The sequence below is a fragment of the Rutidosis leptorrhynchoides genome, chromosome 10 (assembly GCF_046630445.1).
Source record: "Rutidosis leptorrhynchoides isolate AG116_Rl617_1_P2 chromosome 10, CSIRO_AGI_Rlap_v1, whole genome shotgun sequence".
NCBI lineage: Eukaryota > Viridiplantae > Streptophyta > Magnoliopsida > Asterales > Asteraceae > Rutidosis > Rutidosis leptorrhynchoides.
In genome coordinates, this window is record NC_092342.1 from 292799273 (window position 1) to 292822436 (window position 23164).

Below are 23164 nucleotides of genomic sequence, written 5' to 3' on the forward strand. Positions count from 1 at the left end.
ATAACCCACACATATATAAAGTTTAAGTACTCGTGCCTAGTATGTAAAACATAAAATCCGCATGTATTCTCAGTTCCCAAAATAAGTTAAAGTAAAAAGGGAATGCTATAACTCACAACGATTAGTAGTAATGGTAAGGTAGTAGTCGGAAAGTGGTGTGCAAGTAACGGTCCAAACGTCCTCAACCTAAGTCAAAAAGCACTAAGTCAATAAGTCGTCTCAAAAGGTTTACAAGTACGTAATTAAGGTCATAAGGGTCATCATCAATCATCATTAAACAAAAGGTAACAAGTAAGACTCGTTTATGAAAGTCGTTTAAAACAAAGGCTGACTTCGGTCAGTCACCACGGCCTCTACCCTTACTGAATTAAGGTGAGACCAGTGGTCATGGCTCCGTCTATGAGTCCCTTAAGTGTGGTAAAATTTACAGAAGCAAACTCGTCTTGGTTTGACCGTGGCGACGGTCTAAGTGCGAGTAGGTCAGAAATTTCTGCACAACGTTAAAGGACATGGTAACGATCGGAGGGCCATAAATCCTAAACCGTAACTCGGATTAAGACGAGTCCTATATGAAAAGTTATCTACTCGAAAAGTTCTATCTAAAAATCAAGGTTAGAACAGCCCAGGTCTACTGGTCTGTTCCAGAAGCATCAGGTCAGTAGGTTTTGGACAGAACAGTGGGTTTTGGAGAGTTCCGGTTGTCTCGGTGCTTGATGTTCATCACGGTTCTCATCCTTGATGCGTATAGCTTCAAGTGTACAACTCGTTGATGTGTTAACATCATTTAGACCAAGGTTTGTCCATCATAACTCAAGTGCAAGTGTTGTAAGTGTTTGATGAACCAAGGTTACATGTAAGTTTATGAACAAGTTCATGAACACTAAGAAAGATCACAACCAAGTGTTGGATCCATGATACTTGCACCAAAGTGTAAGCTCTTGTTGGTTTCATGTCCTTGTTCAAATGTGTAGTAAGCAACTAACAATAAGAAATAAATAAAAATGAATGATAAGCCTAAACCAACCATGAAGGTGGTATTCTAGTAACATACAACAAACAAGAACACAAGTAACAAAAATTAAAGATTATAAACTTTAAATCTTTTGAAACAAAATATGTAGAACATAACTAGATAGATTATGTTCTTGGATGTTCTTGTTATAACAAGATAAAGATGAAGAATCAAAACTAGAAAGTTTGATCTTGTAACTTAGTAAATAAAGACAAGTAAGTAAGTAAATAATAACTAGTAACTTACAAGTAATTAAACTACAACAAGATTAAGTAACAAACAACAAAAGATGATGATGATTAAGATGATGAAGGCCATGGTTTTCACAAGGAAAAAGAAGAAGAAAAACTTCAAGTTAACTTACAAGAACAAGAGAGAATTTGAGAGAGAAAGAAGCAAGTTTGTGTGTGTGTATTTGAGAGGGAAATGCAAGTAAGTTGAGAATGAAAAATGGAAACCAAAACACCACTAAATGTGGCCAAAGATTTCGGCATTCTGCAGCAAAAAAAGGGGAAGAGGTTTGTTTTATGGTTACTTGCAAGTAAAGAGGTTAAAAGTTGGTTAAAAGGGTTGTTTACATGGGGATAATGAGCAAACTAGATTCCTTTAAGTATTAACTAACTAGTTCATGATCTAATTGATACTTACACTTAAAAGAGTGGGCTAAATGTCCACTAATAATTGTAGGGTGGGCTCTCATAAGTCCATGTACATGTATAAAGCCCAAGTTGTATGCAAGTAACATGTAAGTCCACTAAAAGTCCAATTTAAGCCCAAGTAACTAACTAATAGCTTTAGTTAATTAAAATGATTAATAAAATTAATCATGAATGTAAATAATATCTTAAAATATTATTCGTGCAAGTTCCGGGTGTCACAAAGACGTTTCGGGCATTTAAAGTTCAAGTACGGGCAATTAAAGCAACATGTAAATGTAATAACAAACATTCTTTTAATCAAGCGTATTAATAATAATAATTATTAATAAATAACGTTGGAAAAACCAGGGTCGTTACAAGAAACATCTAACGCAAAACCTAAAGAAATGTATTCCATTGAATCACAAAGATTTTTATATGGGTTGATACAATAGTATAACGGATTAAATGACTACTTGATAAAAAAAAAGGGGTATAAATATAAACTTATTTTGCACGTATGTTTTATAAAAACAATGTTCGGATATGAGATCGTAGTTGTTTATGTCAATGTTCTTAACATCATATGAACAAATAAAGAGATCTATGAAATCATTCAACTTCTAAAGAATTATTTTGAAATGAAAGATCTTGAAAAAACAAGTATTACCTTGGATTGCAAATTGAGCATATGCCTAATGGTTTACTTGTACATCAAACAACTTATACCGAAAAGATTTTAAAACATTTTTTTTTAAAGACAAACTCATTGTTGTTAGATCACTCAATATTGACACTGATCTATTTCATCCCTGCGAAGATCATGAAAATTTTAACAGATCGAAAGTTCTATATTTTAGTGCAATTGAGGTTCTTATGTATCTTATAGATTATACAAGATCTGACATTTCTTTTGCAGTTAATTTGTTGACAAGGTTCAGCTCAGCCCCTACCAAAAGACATTGGAATGGGATCAAACACATATTTCGATACCTTCGAGGAACTACTGATTTAGGATTATTTTATTCTAACGAATCAAAACAAGATTTGGTTGGTTATGCAGATGCAGGTTATTTATCTGATCCACATAAAGCTAAATCTCAAAATGGATATGTATTCCTAAATGGAGGTACCGCAATATCATGGCGTTCTCAAAAACAAACACTTGTTGCAACATCATCAAATCATGCCGAAGTAATTGCATTACATGAAGCCAGTCGGGAATGTTTTTGGTTGAGATCAATGACACAACTCATTACTGATTCTTGTGGACTAGAACGCAATAAAAGTTCAACAACTATCTATGAAGATAATGTAGCTTGCATAACACAGATGAAAGAAGGGTATATCAAAAGTGACCGAACAAAACACATACCCCCTAGATTCTTCTCATACACTCAAAATCTCATTAAGGACAACCAGATTGAAATGAGATATGTTCAGTCCAAGCAAAAACTCTGCTGACCTTTTCACCAAAGCACTTCCAACTGCTATTTTCAGAACACACGTTCATAATATTGGCATGAGGCATGTTCAGAAGATGTAACAACTCAGGCGTTGCCTACTTGAGGGGGAGTCAACTCTATGCTGCACTCTTTTTCCCTTAGCTAAAATTTTATCCCAAAGGGTTTTCTTTAGCAAGGTTTTTAACGAGGCAGTACTAGTTATTCACTAATAAAATTATCATCCAAGGGGGAGTGTTATAAAAGTAATAATTGGATGATAATTTTATTATTATTATAGATATTGCATAGTATATTTTTTTGAGTATAAATAGGTGTGTTGAGTTAGAGTTTATGGGATGTATTTTTTGGTTAACAAAAACACTCTCTCTCTCTAGATTTTAAATGTCACCAAACTCTCATTGTACATTTTTCTATAAATAAAAAACCAATTACTCATACCTTTTGTTCAACCTTTGTTTTCTCCGTTTTACAGTATCTCTATCTCTATATACCTTCTACAGTCAAGAACCACTAAAGGTAGTTATAAGCCTACTGAATTATAACACTATCCATTTTCATTCATATATCTCTTTTTTATTTTATTTTTTATTTTATTTTTTATTTTTAATTTTTAATTTTTAATCCACCAACAAACAACCCAATAATTCCCAAACTTCCTAAATCCGAGTCTATATATGTCCCATTTCCTTCCACATACTTCTTCCCCACTTTTCATCAGTAATCCTTCTACCAAAATCATCATCACAATCAACTTATATACTTACATACCTCCACAAATTATATAAATAAAATCACCAATTAATATACCACGTACCATGAGCTGCAATGGCTGTCGAGTTCTTCGAAAAGGTTGTAACGATAATTGCATTCTTAGACACAGTTTAAACGGCATCTCCACTCCACAAGCTCAAGCAAACGCCACCGTTTTCGTCGCTAAATTCTTCGGTCGCGCCGGTCTCATGTCCTTCCTTTCTTCCGTACCTGAACCCCAACGCCCTGGTAACTAACCACATATATAATCATCAAGTAATATATTTTCCGAATTTAATTTTAAAAAAAATATGTAAATCTGATTTTTCATTGATCGATTTTGTTTTGTGTTTAGCTTTGTTTCAGTCTCTATTATACGAAGCGTGTGGACGGACGGTGAATCCGGTAAACGGAGCAGTAGGACTACTGTGGACCGGGAATTGGCACGTGTGTCAGTCGGCGGTGGAGACTGTTCTCAGAGGTGGAAGTATAAGAGCGATGCCGGAGCTTTTTTCCGTCGGGTCTACGACGGCGATGACGGAAAATGAGGATATAACGGAAGCGATTAACTGTAACTTTGACGTTTCGAGACTTGGACCAGAAGATCTTAACTTGGAGCTGACGTCATCGGGAAGTGGAAACACTATGAGATCGGTTACGCCATCTGATGTATCGGAAACGACGACGTTTGAATCAAACTGTAAAGAAACAAAGCTTTTGAGACTTTTTCTATAGACATTGATAACTTCTAATTATTTACTCCATCATAATTTTTATCTTAATCTTAATTTTGATTTCTTTTTTAATTTAATGTTTTTTTTCATCGGCGAAGAAATGAAACTGAATGAAATATGAGATTTTGCAGTAAACAATAATGCGGAGTACAAGTGTCTTATATTTTATTTTGTTATAAAATATCTAGATTGTGTTATAAAATATCTAGATTGGATGTTAATTTTATTATTATTATATTTCTTGCATAGTAATATTTTATACTATAAATAGACATGTATGGTAACCATTTAAGGGGCACCATTTCTCTTGAAATATCAATATCAATATTTCTTCTCTCCTTCTTCTCTCTTTTTCTCTCTTTGTTCTTATAACCATTAAAGGTAGTTATAAGTCTACTGAATTATAACACGTTATCAGCACGAAAAGCTTAGTGTAATTAAAAGATATCTCAAACGATCACGAATCACTAATCAAGGTATGAAATTATTAATAATTTTCAGACTCGAATATATCAAATTTTGGACTACTAACATTTATATTTATGTTATTTAAGTTATATATGGTCGGTTATACCACCTGAATTATATTTCTGTAATCTAACTTTTACTAACTTCACTAACATTTATATTTATGTTATTTAAGTTATATATGGTCGGTTATACCACCTGAATTATATTTCTGTAATCTAACTTTTACTAACTTCACTAACATTTATATTTATGTTATTTAAGTTATATATGGTCGGTTATACCACCTGAATTATATTTTCTGTAATCTAACTCTTATTAACTTCACTAACATTTATATTTATGTTAATAAGACCTCATGATTGTACGCAACACGTCATTTGACAACACGGTACTTTATGTACGCAACACGTCATTTGACAACACGGTACCATGGGTCGAGATTAATTCCGATCAATACGAATACGACGGGGTCTTTATATGTTATCTAACATTTATGATTACTTATGCAATTAATCATTATTTATTTCATGCATACTAATGTTTATTCTTAAATTTATAATTTTAAAAGTTAAAATAAAAAAATAGTTTGTATTTTTATTAAAAGTAAATCTTAAAAGTTAAAATAAGAAAAAGTAGTTTGTACTTTTATTAAAAGTAAATCTTAAAAGTTAAAATACAAAAAGTAGTTTGTATTTTTATTAAAAGTAAATCTTAAAAGTTAAAATAAGAAAAAGTAGTTTGTATTTTTATTAAAAGTATATCTTAAAAGTTAAAGTAAGAAAAAAAAGGGGATGGTAAAATGGAATAGTTTTTTGTCAAAAATGAAGTATTGAAAATGAAGTGATCTCCTTCTATAACTAAAAAAAATATATATACTTTTATCAAATGAATTTTTTTGTGGCCGACAATTTCAAACACGAGTCCGTGTTTAGTTTATCAAGAATATCTCTTGCTTTGGTGAAAGGTCACGATCACGATATCAGGTGTTGTGAAAGAATTAAAAAATTGGTCAAGTGGCCTTTTAAAAACTAGAAAAAAAATTTAAACAAAAAGTTTTTTTTATATATTTATAATTTACGGGTAACGTAAAAAAAAGGAAGTTTTTTTAAAAAAAAAAAAAAAACAAAGAATGTGTTTAAATGAGTTTTACAGAAAGGGGAAAAGCAAAGTAAAAAAAAAACTTTTTTCCAAACAAAGGTAAATGAAAGTAGGACTTAATACAAGAAAAAAGTAAACATCTACTAGACGTGATAAAATCTATCAATGATAAGTATTAGACTTGATGAGCTAAATGTGACAAAAATGTTTCAACATGTCTTATGTTAATTTTCTAAAATAAGTTATTATTATTCCGAGTTTAACACATATACATATGTTAATTAAAAACAACCTTTTTGTTCTTATGTAGTGTTGGGTTGCAATTTTGGTTGTATGCCATAATTCCATCCAGTAGAGTGACAATAGAAAACTTTTGATGATAATCAATAAAAAACTTTTTTTCAAACTTGTCAAATGTTTTGTTAAAAACGTGACCGTTGAAAAAAGGAGGTTGAATAATAAAACTTAAAAAACAAATTATTTTTTTAAGAGTGTGCATCAAAATGGCCCGTTTAATAATGGGGAGTAAAAATATAGTCAAATTGTTTCAACGAACAAGGGTTCAATTAGATGTCTCTTAAAAAAAATCCGCGGGTACGGGTGATGGATCCAATGGATCCGCATTCACGACCCGCGGGTGCTATCCCTAATTGTGACAAGTACAAATCAACTAAAAGTCTAAAAAATAAATGCTCTTTTAGGGACCAAATGTTCACAATAATTGCCTAAGCTAGATATGAAACAAATAGTTCATAAAAAAAAAAAGGTCGTTGTGCGTTTTCGGGATGATAGCCGAAATACACTTACAAAAGTAGGTCAGCCGTCAATTCTTTATGGCCATATCAACGTAGATCAATAAAATCATTTATGGTTTTGATAAAAGATTAATTAAAAATTAATTGTTTTTTTGGTCTTGGATTCTCGGTAACAAAAGTAAAGGTTGTTTTTGGTTGCCACAACAAACAAGACAGAGGTTGTTGACTTTTGTTGTTAAACATGGCACAAGTGAACAATAACAATAGATTATTGTTTTTGAAAAGAATAATGATGCGTTAATTTTATTGTATAAAATAAAATTAAAGAAAATGGTTTTCATTGATGACTATGAACAAACGCAAACAAAGTGTTTGTGGTATTTGGTGATTAAAAAAAAAGTGCATCTAAAGCTTCTACTGAAAATAATATGCATCTAAAGCTTCTACTGAAAATTAATGTGCAAGGTACAACGTATAACTATATGGTCAAATTCATTTGAGCCTTCGGAGTCACAAGTATATGATGTATATATATATTACTCAATTAACAAAATAGTAAATCTAAATTAATTCATATGAATAGTAAAACGAAATTAATTAATTTACTATTCACATAAAAAAGCGCATATGATAAAAAGCGCATCGCATATGATAAGCGCATATGATAAAAAGCGAATATGATGAAAAGCACAACGCATATGATGAAAATCGCATATGATTAAAAGCGCATATGGTGAAAAACACAGCGCATATGATTAAAAGCGTATATGGTGAAAAGGATATATGATAAAAAAAAACACATATGGTGATTTATAAAAAAAAAAAAAAAAAAAAAACACATATGGTGATTAATGGAAAGCACATATGGTGATTAATGAAAAGTATATTGTGAAAAAGAATCACAAATGTTTCTTGAAAGAATTCAAGGTAAGATATATGAACCAATTCATCCATCATGTGAACCATTTTGATATTTCATGGTTCTAATAGACGCATCTAGCGGATGGTCTCATATTTGTATGTTATCAAGCCGTAATATGGCATTTGCAAAGTTTCTTGCACAAATTATTAAATTGAGAACACATTATTCTGATTACACCATTAAAAGGATGAGACTTGATAATGCTGGTGAGTTAACATCTCAAGCATTTAATGATCATTATATATCTACAGGGATTGTTGTTGAACATCCAGTTGCTCATGTTTTATTAAAATGACAATCAGCTACAGCTAATAACTAGACAATTGATAATGAGTACAAATCTCTCAATATTTATATGTGGACATGTAAATTTACATGCTGCGACATTAATTCGCATTATACCATGTGGAAGTCGTAAATATTTTCACTTAATACTTGATTTTGGCCAAGAGCCAAATATTTTCTACCTTAAAACATTGGTTGTGCAGTGTATGTTCCAATTGTATCACCACAACACAATAAAATGGTTCTTCAAAGAAAGATGATAATATATTTTGAATATAAAACATCTTCAATCATAAGATATATTGAACCCATGATGGGTGATGTTTTTACAGCACGTTTTGCTGATTGTCATTTTAATAAAACATTGTTCCCTAGATTAGGGGGAGAAATAAAAATAAAAAATAAAAAATAAAATGATGCTTCATGATGTGAACATCAATTAAGGTATATTGAACTCGCACAAAAGAATGTGAAACGAAAGTTCAAAAATAATGCATATGCAAGAACTTGCAAATTAATTACTTTATGCATTTACAGATATAAAAAAGTGACTAAATCATATATACCAGCGATAAATGCTCCAGCTCGAACTGAAATTCCAAAAGCTGGCAATAATGTCACTGTTGAGTCTTTGCCACGCATCAAACGTGGAAGATCAATTGGTTTCGAAGATAAAAATCCTCGAAAAAGAAAATCAGCTGATAATGAGGTAAGAGAAAGTGTTCAAGAAGAACCACAAATCAATATTCCTTCTGCAGAGGATATTGATAAATGTAAATACTAAAATTGCGATAAATTATGCAATATTATGGAACCGAAATGAAACTAAAATCTCTATGAGATATTTTCATATAATGTTACAATGACATCATGAATAAAGATGATGATCTGGAACTAAAATCTGTCATTGAATATACAAAATGGACATGATTGAGCTCAATGGAAAGGAGCAATAAGAGCTGAATTAGAATCGCTCGATAAAAGAAAAGTTTTCGGATCAATCGTTATCGCTTTTAAAGATGTGAAACGTATGGGATACAAATGAATTTTTATCCGAAAAGAAATGTGCAAATGAAGTTACAAGGCAAAACTAGACTTGTAACTCAATATTTCCCACAAAGACCAGAAATGAATTAGGAGGAAAAATTATCCTCCTGTAATGGATACAATTACTTATTAGATACTTAATCAACCTGGTAGTTATTTAAATGCATCTCATGAATGTTGTTACTACTTATCTGTATGGATCACTTAATAGTGATATATATGAATATACCTAAAGGGTTAAGGTATCATAAGCATCTAATGTAAAACCCAAGGGAATATATTCCATTAAATCACAAAGATTTCTAAGTGGGTTTATACAAACGGGACGTATGTGGTATAACCGATTAAATGACTACTTGATAAAAAAAAAGGGTATAAATATAAACTTATTTTGCACGTATGTTTTATAAAAACAATTGAGATCGTAGTTGTTTATGTCAATGTTCTTAACATCATATGAACAAATAAAGAGATCTATGAAATCATTCAACTTCTAAAGAATTATTTTGAAATGAAAGATCTTGAAAAAACCAAGTATTACCTTGGATTGCAAATTGAGCATATGCCTAATGGTTTACTTGTACATCAAACAACTTATACCGAAAAGATTTTAAAACATTTTTTTTAAAGACAAACTCATTGTTGTTAGATCACTCAATATTGACACTGATCTATTTCATCCCTGCGAAGATCATGAAAATTTTAACAGATCGGAAGTTCTATATTTTAGTGCAATTGAGGTTCTTATGTATCTTATAGATTATACAAGATCTGACATTTCTTTTGCAGTTAATTTGTTGACAAGGTTCAGCTCAGCCCCTACCAAAAGACATTGGAATGGGATCAAACAAATAGTTTGATACCTTCGGGGAACTACTGATTTATAATTATTTTATTCTAATAACTCGAAACAAGATTTGTTTGGTTATACAGATGCAGATTATTTATCCGATCTACATAAAGCTAAATCTCAAACTGGATATGTATTCCTAAATGGAGGCACCGCAATATCATGACGTTCTCAAAACAAACACTTGTTGCAACATCATCAAATCATGCCGAAGTGATTGCATTACATGAAGCTACTCGGGAATGATTTTAGTTAAGATCAATGATACAAATCATTATTGATTCTTGTGGACTAGAACGCTATAAAAGCGTAACAACTATCTATGAAGATAATACAGCTTACATAATACAAATGAAAGAAGAGTATCAAAAATGACAGAACAAAACATAAATGCTGACGAGGCGCTAAAGCTATAAACGGTCTTAACGGTCATAAGTTTGATGGAAAAGAATGGTATATTGGTAAGGCTCAGAAAACGACTGAAAGGGAATAGGAACTGAAACAACGGTTTGAACAAACCATGAAGGAGACTGTAGACAAATCACGAGGGCCAAACTTGTACATAAAAGATTTAGATGATACAGTTTCAGATGAAAACCTCAGATTTTTCTCATATACTCAAGATATCGTAAAAGACAACCAGATTAAAATGAGATACGTTCAATCAACAACTCTGCTGATCTTTATACCAAAGCACTGCTAACTGCTATTTTCAGAACACACGTTCATAATATTGGCATGAGGCATGTTCAGAAGATGTAACAACTCAGGCGTTGCCTACTTGAGGGGGAGTCAACTTTATGCTGCACTCTTTTTCCCTTAGCTAAAGTTTTATCCCAATGAGTTTTCTTTAGCAAGGTTTTTAACGAGGCAGTACTAGTTATTCTCTAATAAAATTGTCATCCAAGGGGGAGTGTTATAAAATATCTAGATTGTGTTATAAAATATCTAGATTGGATGTTAATTTTATTATTATTATATTTCTTGCATAGTAATATTTTATACTATAAATAGACATGTATGGTAACCATTTAAGGGGCACCATTTCTCTTGAAATATCAATATCAATATTTCTTCTCTCCTTCTTCTCTCTTTTTCTCTCTTTGTTCTTATAACCATTAAAGGTAGTTATAAGCCTACTGAATTATAACATATTTTTATTTTTTTTAATTGTGCCATCCGTCAACGAAAATCAACCCGCAACGATTCCGTCATACCCACAAAGTAGGTAATCGTCCTAAGATTAGCCGGCTCGCAAAACGGGTTGGAGCCGGGTACACACAAAATAAAAAGACACTTTTAACAAATAATGAACCTTTTGTACAGGTCTTCTATCTGTGCAAAGGTTGTAAAATTAGCTATTCGGGGATTAATCGGTTAGAATTTTGGAAGGATTAATTGACAATTCGGCGATTAATCGAATTGTACTGTATATATTTAAATATTAAATTTTTAAAATTATATGTGTAACTATAGAAAAAAAATCATAATATAAAGATAATTTTTAACATAATTGTTTAAAATTGTTCATTTTGTTTCAAAACTATAAAATTTTATTTTAAATTCATGTTAAAATGTTATCTATTGTTGACTTACTTTATTATCAAATTTGATTTTGATCCCTCACTTGACGTTGACCGTTTCATTAAACGGATTTTTTAAAATCGGAACGGATTGCTTCTAAAATGATTAATCGAGGATTAATCGGTGATGTCAGGTTTTTTAAAACACTGATATGTGCTATAAACCATTGTAACAAACTAACAAATGTGAATATAATTTGTAAAATACATGTGTCAAAAACTGAAAAGATATGTACATATAGTATAGAATGTATATTATTAGACCTATGATATATGATGGATAACAATCCAGGGTAAAATTGTAAATTAATAGAATGAGAGAAATGTGATTGGTGAATGAAAGGAGGGTTCATGAAGTTTGATTGGCTCTTATATCCCTCCAGGGGGCACGTATAAATTTTAGTGTGTGGGTGAGATACAGGGAATATAATAAAAATATGATGATGATATTGGGTCCCATAAATTGCATTGCAATATCCATATGATATGGGAGATAGTTTGATGGTGGATGGATAAAGGAAGGTGATAGCGTCAGCAGCATTCAGGAAAGAAAGAATTAAAAACAAGAGGGTGAGTCAGTTTGACCAAACATATGGGGTCCAGGTCCTTGTGCATTCCAACTGTTGTGTATTGCTGCATATGCCCAACTTGCTATATTGTTGGGTCATTGGGTCCCGTTACTTTTATATATTGTCATAATAATTCTGGAACAACGTATCAACCTTCAGATATCCATAAATTGCCTACTGAAAAAACCATCCGGCCTTTATATCGGTCACATAAATATTCAGGAGTTGTGGATTAAAGTTTATTAAAATTTGAAATAAAGTGTGTGCCTTCCTCCCGTATTATTTTGAACTCTTATTGGCTCATTGTGGATTTCACAGGCTTGATGTAATTTTTCATTTTATTTATTAACCATTAACTATAATTTTATACATGGTATTTTTTTTAAAGATATTGAAGCATGATTTTCTACAAGCATGTGTGAAGAAAATATAAGCTTTGTATACAAAGCCTAGGAAGTTTATGTTTGTTGAATTAGCAAAATAAAAGTTATGTAACCATTATTAAAGCTAAGATTTAAACTAAGGTATCTGTCAAGTTTATAAAAAAGAAATTGTACATAACTTGTGAGCTTATTTGTTGTTAAGTTAGACAATATAGTGTCATTGTTGGTATGAAACAATATGAGTTACCTACATCTGATGTATAATCTATTTATCCTATATGCTATTAGTCACCTGATTGGCTGATTTTGTGTCGTTTTAAGTATACCCCATTTGCGTTTCAACTTTTCACCATCACCGGGTCATCCCGGGTTTGGATCTAGCCTTCCTAGTTATTTAGTTCAACTTAATGAATGTTGGTGACTGTACATACTTCTTTTTAATTGTTGTTAGTTATACTACTTAGTTATTAACTAGTTACATGAAGTTGTAAAATGGTAGTTCATACTCCGTACCAAATAGTTATAAACAGTTGGCATAACAAAGTTACGGAAATTTAGTCTTCTACAAATATATAGGTTATCCATTTGTTTACGAGGAATTATATGCGTATCTTTTGCCTGCTATTAATAACCATCGTGCTTGTTGAAGCCCCTGTTAAGAATTCTGTCTCCTTTTCTCATTCTAAGTTGAATGGTGCAACTGGACTTGGGTCAGTTGTTTTTAATTTGGTATTAAATTTGGTTCAATTGATGATTCTGTTATTGGTGATTCTGGGTGAACCATCAAGTCAGGAACAAGCTTGTGTTAGTGGTTTTATAGGTGAACCATCAGACTTGAATAATATGGTTATTGACAATAAAGTTGATGGTATTATGGGAGAACCATCACAGTTGAATAAAATGGTTATTGGCAATACAGTTCTCGTACCACAGTTGGAGGTCGTTGATTTTTCGGACCCGAATGATGATAATATTGCGTTTGCTGTTAGATTGAATCGATTGAAGAAGGGAAAAAAGAAAAAGAAAGAAAAATTGTTGGCAAATAGAAAGGTTGAATTGAATGTTGAAAGACCTAAACCGGTTTTGATTGGTCGTAGTGGAAGATTATATTGCGATTGCGAGGTTTTCATGTGTGACGGTTTTTGTAAAGCGTGGTATGTTCTGAATAGAGATGTTTCAAGATGTCTTCTTAGTGATGCTAACCCAAGGTCAAGAAAGAAGGCGAACAAGGCTTCCACTTCGGGTGAGTATAAGCTTAAAGATAACATTGACGATTTGGATTACGGGGACACAATTCAAAACTTGTTTATGGGTCCTCATGACGGAAGAGATGGCGGCTTGTCGGCAATCGGGAGAGGAAATATGTCCGCGGAGACTTTCGCTGCATTCGATGAAATGATGACACGTTTGGCCGGGGAGAGTGCACCGGGTGAGAGATCCGCTAATGTGTTATCTTACAAGTTTGAGATTTGGTCCGGGAAGAATTCTTTGAAAGAGACGGTTAATGAAAAATTGAAAAGGGCGGGTACTCGAGGTTGATTGTTGTGGTCCGTCTTTTGTTCTTCGCTTGGTTTCGTTCATTGTACTTTAATGTTATTCTCAGTTTTCGTTTCTTTATATTTTCTGTAGTTTTTCGGGATGTTAGGGAAGTTCGCTTATAGATAGTTTTTGTTTAGATGGTTACTTTCTAGGTGCGAGATTCTCCGTTTTTCCCATGTCCATTCGTATTCCCTGTTGAGTGCCTTTTCTTTTTTAAAACGACTTCGTTTCTATATGAGTTTTCGTTATTTTAGCCACAAAAAAAAATTAATAACCATCGTTGGTGATCTGTCATAAAGTTTAAATAAGATATTCATATAAAATGTTTCCTTTCACTCTCTATCCAACTAATTCAGTAAAGTATTTCTATTGAAATTATATGTTTACAAACTAAACATGATTTTCTTGTTTAAGTCTTTTATTTACTTCTGGGTTAAGTAATGTGCAGGGGTCTTGCAGTCATTATTTCAAAGTTGGTTTTGGGGTTGAATCTTGAAAAAAGAAACTTTTGTACTAAACCTGAAATGAAGACTTGAAGACTTGGAGGACCTGGATGCAATTTATCTAATTTATATATATTTCATTTATTTCTTTTAATTTATTCATTCTGTTTTTTCATCTGTAATCGATATCTCTCTCTCTCTCTCTCTAAATTAGGGTTTACTATTTTGATTTGATTTGTGAGTGATAACAAGATCAAACTGTATTGATCTTGTTAAGAGTGAATCATTGTGTAATTGAGTGAACTGAATCTTTTGTTTTCTTTGTTTAATTTAATTAACCTCTTGTGATTAGAGGTTTTATCCTTCTGTGATTGAAGGATTATATCTTGTGATTCTTCTACTGTTTTGTTCATGGTATCAGAGCGGCAAGGTTGATTTTGTTCGATCTATTGATTCGTTGATGACTAATTTTCAGATCTGAAAATTAGGGTTTCTGTTCTTCAATCGATTCTTTCAAGATTGATTGAAAGTGTTACTGTTATTGTTGTGTTTGGGTTCGACAACGACTTGTGGATTCTATTTTTGGGTCAATTTTGCTAATCAGAAGCTATTTGGTTGAAAACCCTATTTTTGGAAAATTAGGGTTTGTTCATCTTTGATCTTCTTGTTCTTCCGCTGCAAACTTGTCTTCAAAGGGGAGTCTCGTGTTTATTCGTGCTTTTATTTTACCCTGACTAGATCTCTATGCCCAACTCTTGATCTAGATCCTTTGAGATCTATGAAAACCTGCTCAAGCTTAGATTGATCTTGACCACTTATACTGTAAATCATCTCTACAGGTTGCCTGGTTAGTAACCAGTCGATTGGAGTTTATTTTCTTTCCTTACTGGTGTCTGAACCGTGGATTTGTTGCGATTATTGTGTGCTATTTGTTTAAGTATACTGTTCTTATTGCTTAATCTGTGTATTTGAATCATTGCATGGTTAATTGTTTACTGTTTGTGTAGATCTGATTATATTTGTGTGTCTATCTTTATTTGTTATCATCTTGTTACTGCAACCATGTCTGATGATAGTTTTGTCAGTTCTGCTGGTATTACTAAGATTAGTAAGCTTGAATTTAATGATCCTTTGTATCTGCATCCTAGTGACACTTTTGGTGCATCTTTAATCACACAAAAGTTAAAAGAAACTGAAAATTATAATGTTTGATCTTGTGCTATGAAACTTGCATTACAAACTAAAAATAAGCTAGGTTTCATTGATGGTACATGTGTTAGATATGAATATGAGGATGATGAAGTGTTATTAGGTCAATGGGATAGATGTAACTCTGTTGTTTTAACTTGGATCTTAATGTCATTATCTGAGGATGTGTATAATGGTCAAATTTTTTGTAAACTGATGAATTTGTTTGGAATGAATTGAAAGAAACCTATGACAAAGTAGATGCTTCTGTTACATTTAATCTATATCAAAAAATTAATTCATGTAGTCAATTTGATCAACCATTATCTGATTATTATCATAAGTTGAATGCTATGTGAAGACAATTTGATGATATGATTAAAATTGATGATATTGTGTCTGCTAATAAATCTTTTCAAGAACATAATCAATTTTTAAAGCTTATGTAGTTTTTAATGGGTCTTGATGATGTTTATGTGCCTATTAGAAGTCAAATTCTTACCTCTGATCCTGTTCCTACTGTTAAAACTGTTTTTTCTATTATTTCTAGGGATGAGTCTTACAAAATGCATACTTCTACTAGCTCATATGTGAATAAAACACAGTCTTCTACTTTCAATGCTAAAACTGCTAATTTTGTTAATAGTAACAACAATACTAATAACAAGAAAAGGTATATGAATCCACCTTTAAAGTGCACAAAATGTAATATGCTTGGACACACTGTTGATAGATGTTATGAAATAATAGGATATCTTCCAGGCTATATTAAAAAACCATTTAATCAAGGTGCTCCTAGATTTAATAGCAATAACTGTGTGTCTGATAACAAGTTGACTAATGAACAGATTATGAAGTTGTTGAGTCTTGTTGATGATAAACCTGTGTCTCATCATACCAATGCCAATATGCCAGGTATTTTTCAAAACAACAATGCATTTTTCAATTCCAACTTTAATAAATTTTTCTCTTCAAATTGTATTCATATGAATCAACCTTTGTCTAAAGGTTGGATCATTGATTCTGGGACTAACCAGCACATGGTTTCAAATTCTCATAAACTTAATGATGTTATTGATGTGAGTGATTTGAATTTAACTGTTAATCACCCTAATGGTACTGTGACAAAGATTTTACAAATGGAAAATATGAAACTTTCTGACAAAATTGAATTACATGATGTGCTTGTTATACCTCAGTACACTGTTAGTCTTCTCTCTGTAAATAAACTTGTTACGGATAGTAACCTTGTTGTTAGTTTTGATGTTAAAAAGTGTTACATACAGGATTTGATTCAAAAAAGATTGATGGGGACTGGTAGTGAAAGTGATGGTCTGCATTTTTTTTTATGTTTGTTTGGATGGTAAGCAGATTAGTTCTAATATGTCTGTGCATAATATGTCTAAACAAAAAAATTTGAGACTTGGTCGTCCTGCAGATCATGTCTTGTCCATTTTAGGAGAAAATCTTGGTTTTAATAAAGTTAACAGTAGTGATCCTTGTGACATATGTCATCTTGCTAAGCAAACTAGAGAACCTTTTCCTTTAAGTGATCATAAAACTAAGAAAGTTGGTGAAATCATACATTTAGACACATGGGGTCCTTACAGGGTTAAAAGTAAAGATGGGCATAAATATTTTTTTAACTATTGTTGATGATTACTCAAGAGCTGTGTGGACCTATTTGCTAAAAACTAAAGAAGAAGTATTTGAAAACTTTGAAAGTTTTTATTATTTACTTTCAAATCAATTTGATGTTAAAATAAAAACTATTAGAAGTGACAATGGAACTGAATTCTTAAATAATAAAATGCATCAATTTATTAAATTCAAAGGTATTGTTCATCAAACCTCTTGTGCATACACACCTCAGCAAAATGGTATTGCTAAAAGAAAACATAGGCATTTATTAAATGTTGCTAGGGCTATAATGTTTCAAGGTTCAATTCCTTTGTATTTGTGGTCTGAATGTGTACTAACTGCTACTTATATCATAAAGAGGCTTCCATCTTCCGTTCTATCTAGAAAGTGTCCCTATGAGTTAATATATATAACAAAAGTCCAAATCTCTCCCACTTAAAAACATTTTGATGTCTTTGTTTTGCAATTGTTTTAAACAATCATGATAAAATTTCTAACAGATCTGTTAAATGTGTTTTTATGGGTTATTCAAGTTTTAAAAAAGGATATAAACTGTTTTCTCTTGAAGATAAATGTTTTATTTTTTCAAGGGATGTAATACTTTATGAAAATGTTTTTCCTTTCAAACTTGATTCTGTATACAAAACTGTTTTTAATGAAAATGAGTTAAACACTGTTAATTTTTTTTTTTGATTCATTTGACTATGATTTTCAAAAAACTGAATTTTTTACTAATAAAAATAATGTAAGTCCCAATGATGAAGGGAGAGATAATACTGAGGATGAAGGCAATCATGCCTCACCAAGTAACACCTCTAACAGGTTACTTGGTGATGGTGTACATGCAACTTCCAATGCTGAAAGTATTGTGACAGATTCTATCCCTGAGGGCACTTTTGAAACTGAAACTGAAATAGTAACTCATAATAGTCCTGAGCAGGTCTTAAGAAGGTCAATTAGACAAATTAATTTACCATCAAAATATAAAGATTTTATCTTAACTGGTAATGTCAAATATGATTTAAATAAATACTTGAAGGAAGCTTTCCAAGATTCAAAATGGGTGGAAGCCATGAATGAGGAAATGGAAGCTTTAAACATAAATAACACCTGGATTATTACTGATTTACCTGCTGGTAGAAAGCCAATAGGATGTAAATGGGTTATAGAAATAGTATAAGTCCACAGGTGATATTGATAGATATAAGGCCAGCCTTGTTGCTAAAGGTGATAATCAAAGAGAAAATATAGACTTTGATGAAACTTTCTCTCCTGTTGTAAAAATGGTTACTGTTAGGATTATTATTACTGTTGCATTGCAGAATAATTGGACTTTGTGTCAAATTGATATTAATAATGCTTTCTTATATGGTGACTTAACTGAAGAAGTTTATATGTCTTTACCTGATGGTTACTTTGATAAAAATGATAAAAGAGATCGTAAACTTGTTAAGTCATTATATAGTTTGAAACAAGCTCCTAGAAAATGGAATAAAAAGTTTTGTGATGCCTTGTTTGAATATGGTTTGGTGCGAAGTATAAATTACTATTCACTGTTCACAAAATGTGATGATATTAATTGTTTATACTTGCTTGTTTATGTTGATGATATAATTATAACTGGAAGTTCTAATGACTATGTTGAAAAATGTAAAGTTTTTTAAAAACAAAATTCAAAATAAATGATTTGGGAAAATTAAAGTATTTTCTTGGGATTGAATTACTAGAGAATAATGATTCATGTATTTTGTCTAAAAGAAAGTATTGTCTTTAGGTTATTGATGAATTTGGTTTACTTGCTAGTAAACCAACTGTAACTCCTATGGAAACTGGAGTGAACTTTTCTAATATTGAAGAACATAGTGATTCAGATTTTCCATTGTAAAATATTGGAAAATATCAAAAGTTGATTGGAAAACTGATTTATATTACTTTGACTAGACATGATATTGCATATTCTGTTCACTGTTTGAGTCAATTTATGCATGCTCCTTTAAATTCTCATCTTAAAGATGCTTTTAGAGTGTTGAGGTATTTAAAAGGTTCACCTGGTACAGGTATCTCTATCTCTAAAGGTAATAACTTTGAATTATCTGCATATGTTGATTCTGATTTTGCAAAAGGGTATATGTTAAGGAAATCTGTTACTGGTTATTGTGTTTTCCTTGGGAATTCTTTAGTTTCCTGGAAAAGTAAAAAGCGGTCTACAATTTCTAGATATTTGATGTGTGCAGCGGTGTATACGAAATACTTATATTTTTAATACTAAATATTATACGATTTACACAAGTTTTATTTAATTTATTTACGGATGGTATATACCTAAACCTTGCTACAACACTATAGGCAGTGTATCTAATCGTAGAGTAGTGTAGTTTTCAGTAAGTCCGGTTCGTTCCACAGGGAGACAACTTATTTTACACTATATTTTAAACAACTATATTTGTATAAAATATAAATATAATTATTTATAGTAATAGTACATAAAAGGGGGATTTACCGTTTAATGACCAGTTTGTCGATTTTATATTTTAAGTCAAGCGTAAAGTAAATGACGATATTTAAATAACGATAAAATAAATAATAATAATTAAAATGACAATAAATAAAAGTACGAGGAAATATAAAATAAAATAATTATGCTTATTTAAACTTTCGTAAACATGATGTTTGACGTTTTGATTTTAATTTATTATCCTGGATTAATTGTCCTTTGTCCTGGATTTATTTGAAACATATCTGGTTTTTGCCCATAATAGTTCATCGGTCATAATTATAAAATGCTCGACAAATTAACCTTATTCCCGAAGTCAAATATTCCAACTAATTAGGGACTCAAACTGTAACAAGGTTTTAATACTTTGTTTAATAATTACACCAGGTTATCGACTGCGTGTAATCCAAGGTTTTAATTCTTTGTTAACAATTACACCAAATACCCTTGAATGTAATCCACCCCTATTTGAATGAGTCCATTGACTATTAATCCATCCACCTGTCCGGTCAAATGAACAATTATTCGTATTTATAAATATGCCGCTCACCATACCCAGTCAAGCGTATGTGGTTATTTATATATACGTCAAATTATAAATCTCTATATTAAATTAACGAGATATCATTTAGTTAATATAAAGCCCATTAATAGCCCATAGTCCAATTTCCACAAGTGTCGGTCTTTTGTCCAAACCCCAATTATGGTCCAAAGTTCAATAACCCCGTCTTAATAATTAGTCCAACATCACGATTACTTCGGCTCAAATAAGCATAATAATAACTTAGTTACGAGACATTAATTTAAAAAGGAAGAACATAGCTTACAGTGGTTATTTATCGCGTAGTGTTACACAGACAGAACTCCGACTTTAAAACCCGTAAATAACCGTTACATTACCTAAATCATGCTGAGTTCTAATGGGACATGATGATTCACAGATCATAACGTCATCATGTGCCATGTTACATAACTCTTTCATTCTACTTAACTTCTGAACATATCAAGAAAGTATATTCTTGATAGTTCTATTCTCAGTGATTCTGGTAATTTGACAAATCAAATTGTGCTATTACGTTCTTTCTTATTTAGAACATTAAGTACATTCAAAACTTCATACTTACGAATTCTGGACCATTACTCGCTTTACCAGAGTTCGAGAGGAGAATAAAAAGGCAAAGAGCTCCAGAATATAAGAGAAAATATAAAGCCCAATAACAACATGGAGGTCACAAACCGTGGATATTAATACGAATAGCAATATAAAGACTCGGGAGAACTAAAAACACTATAAACCCAATAGCATAGTAAAAGTAGACAGATTCCTCTGGTAGTAGATGAAAAAGGAGAATGATCAATATGAAAGTCAGGAATATATCCAGAATTAAAACTGGATGAAGCATATTGATTGATGACTTAGAAGAATGAATTAAAATATAGAAATTGAAAGTGATGGGAAATAATGGAACGAAAGGAGTTCATTTATAGTGGGAGTATCAGAAGTTGAAATCGAAACAGATTATTGCATTTAATTAAAAGAGATATTAATTTCCTTAAATCCTGAAGAATCAGATCTTATAGATTTCTAAGATTTTCTTTAAATCCCTTGAATTCTGGAATTCAACCATGACTAGTCAAAAGTTATGATGAAACTTGTCATTCTCATTTCACTATTTAGTGATAGCTTCATTCGTACTCTTCGAGTAATTGTATTGTCTTATTCATATTACTCAATAAAGATAAAACTCTATTTATCAACTCATATTCATCATGAAAACATTTTTATTGTTAACAATGGCCACCTCACTCAAATTTCGGGACGAAATTTCTTTAACGGGTAGGTACTGTGACGACCCGGGAATTTCCGACCAAATTTAAACTTAATATTTATATAATTTCGATATGATAAGCAAAGTTTATTTAATTAAATTTCAAAATCTTCGAACTGTTTACATAGATTCATTTAAACCCTTAACTGTTCCAACGATTCACGAACAATCATTTATAAATAGATATATGTATATAAATATATGTATAGATACATATATGAGAACATGATAACTTGAAATACATTACTGAAATATTATATGATTTAGTTTCTGGAAGTAAAAACGTAAAATAATTTATGAAATACAATAAAACTTGATACTTAAAAACATAATTAATCATATAGTAATTTGAATATATATATGATTTCGATACATAACTATTACTATATGTATATTGTTAAATGAATAAATATTAAATATATAATGTATATTATATAAATAGGAAATGTTACAAAACTAACAATATATATATATGTAGTTACAAGTTAAAATATAATTATTATATTAATCTTGTTATTATTATTATTATTATTATTATTATTATTATTATTATTATTATTATTATTACATTCAATATTGAAATTAATATTTATATTAATACTAATATCAGTATTATGAATATTATTATATATAGATATAAAACTTGATACATTTAAGTTATTATATTCATATTAATATCAATATTGTTATTATATGTATATAATATATAAATATAAAATTGATACATTTAATTTGTTATAATAATATTATTATCAATAGTTTTATTATCATTATTAATTAATATTATCATTAGTAATATTGTTAATACAATCAGTATTACTAAAAATTATAAAAATTATGATTGTTATCATTATAATACAACTTATTGAATTCTATCATTTAAAATAATTACCATTATTATTAGTAACATTATTAGTATTGACCTTATCACTAAGATTGTTAAAATTATCATAATTCTTGTTATTGTATTACAATAGTTATCATTGTTATTATTATAAAAATAATACAAATTAATATTATTAATATTAATATTATTTCTGTATTTATTATTATTAATATTTTTATTATATTATTAACAGTATATATAGTTACTAATAATTCAAAATACATAAAAAAAAAGAATAACTTTCTGTTTCACATCCACATCAAGACTTTAGTTATTTTGTTCCTGTCTTTAATTCTGATTCAGATTCGAAGTAAATCACAGATAGAGTCAAATTCTGTTATAAATCTCCATCTCCATCTCCTTTTATTTTATTTTATTTTTTATTATTTGTTTTGTACCTAAATAAATTCCTGTCGATCATTAATCCTTATTTAAACTCACAAATTCTAGTGTATCAGGATACCAGTTAACCACATTATCAAATAACCTTTACAAAAACCCTTTACAGTCTTCAAATAGGTCGAATTAAATCAAAAATAAGAAGAACAACAGGCCACTGCCCTGTTTTTATGCCATTTTTT

General features: G+C 30.6%; 1 protein-coding gene across 1 annotated transcript; it reads left to right on the forward strand.

Annotated features, from left to right (window-relative positions):
• Positions 1–3811: 3811 nt before the first annotated feature.
• Positions 3812–4718, forward strand: LOC139873110 (LOB domain-containing protein 38-like). The gene is made up of 2 exons (XM_071861044.1): positions 3812–4115; positions 4222–4718. The coding sequence occupies exons 1-2, from the start codon at positions 3932–3934 to the stop codon at positions 4599–4601; spliced, it is 564 nt and encodes a 187-aa protein (XP_071717145.1). The 5' UTR covers positions 3812–3931; the 3' UTR covers positions 4602–4718.
• The last annotated feature ends 18446 nt before the right edge of the window (positions 4719–23164 follow it).

Excerpts from the sequence above, each read along its gene's own strand:
- LOC139873110 (XM_071861044.1), top strand. The coding sequence starts at position 3,932 with ATGAGCTGCAATGGCTGTCGAGTTCTTCGAAAAGGTTGTAACGATAAT. Across the intron at positions 4,116-4,221 it reads ACCTGAACCCCAACGCCCTG|CTTTGTTTCAGTCTCTATTA; the intron begins GTAACTAACCAC and ends TTTTGTGTTTAG.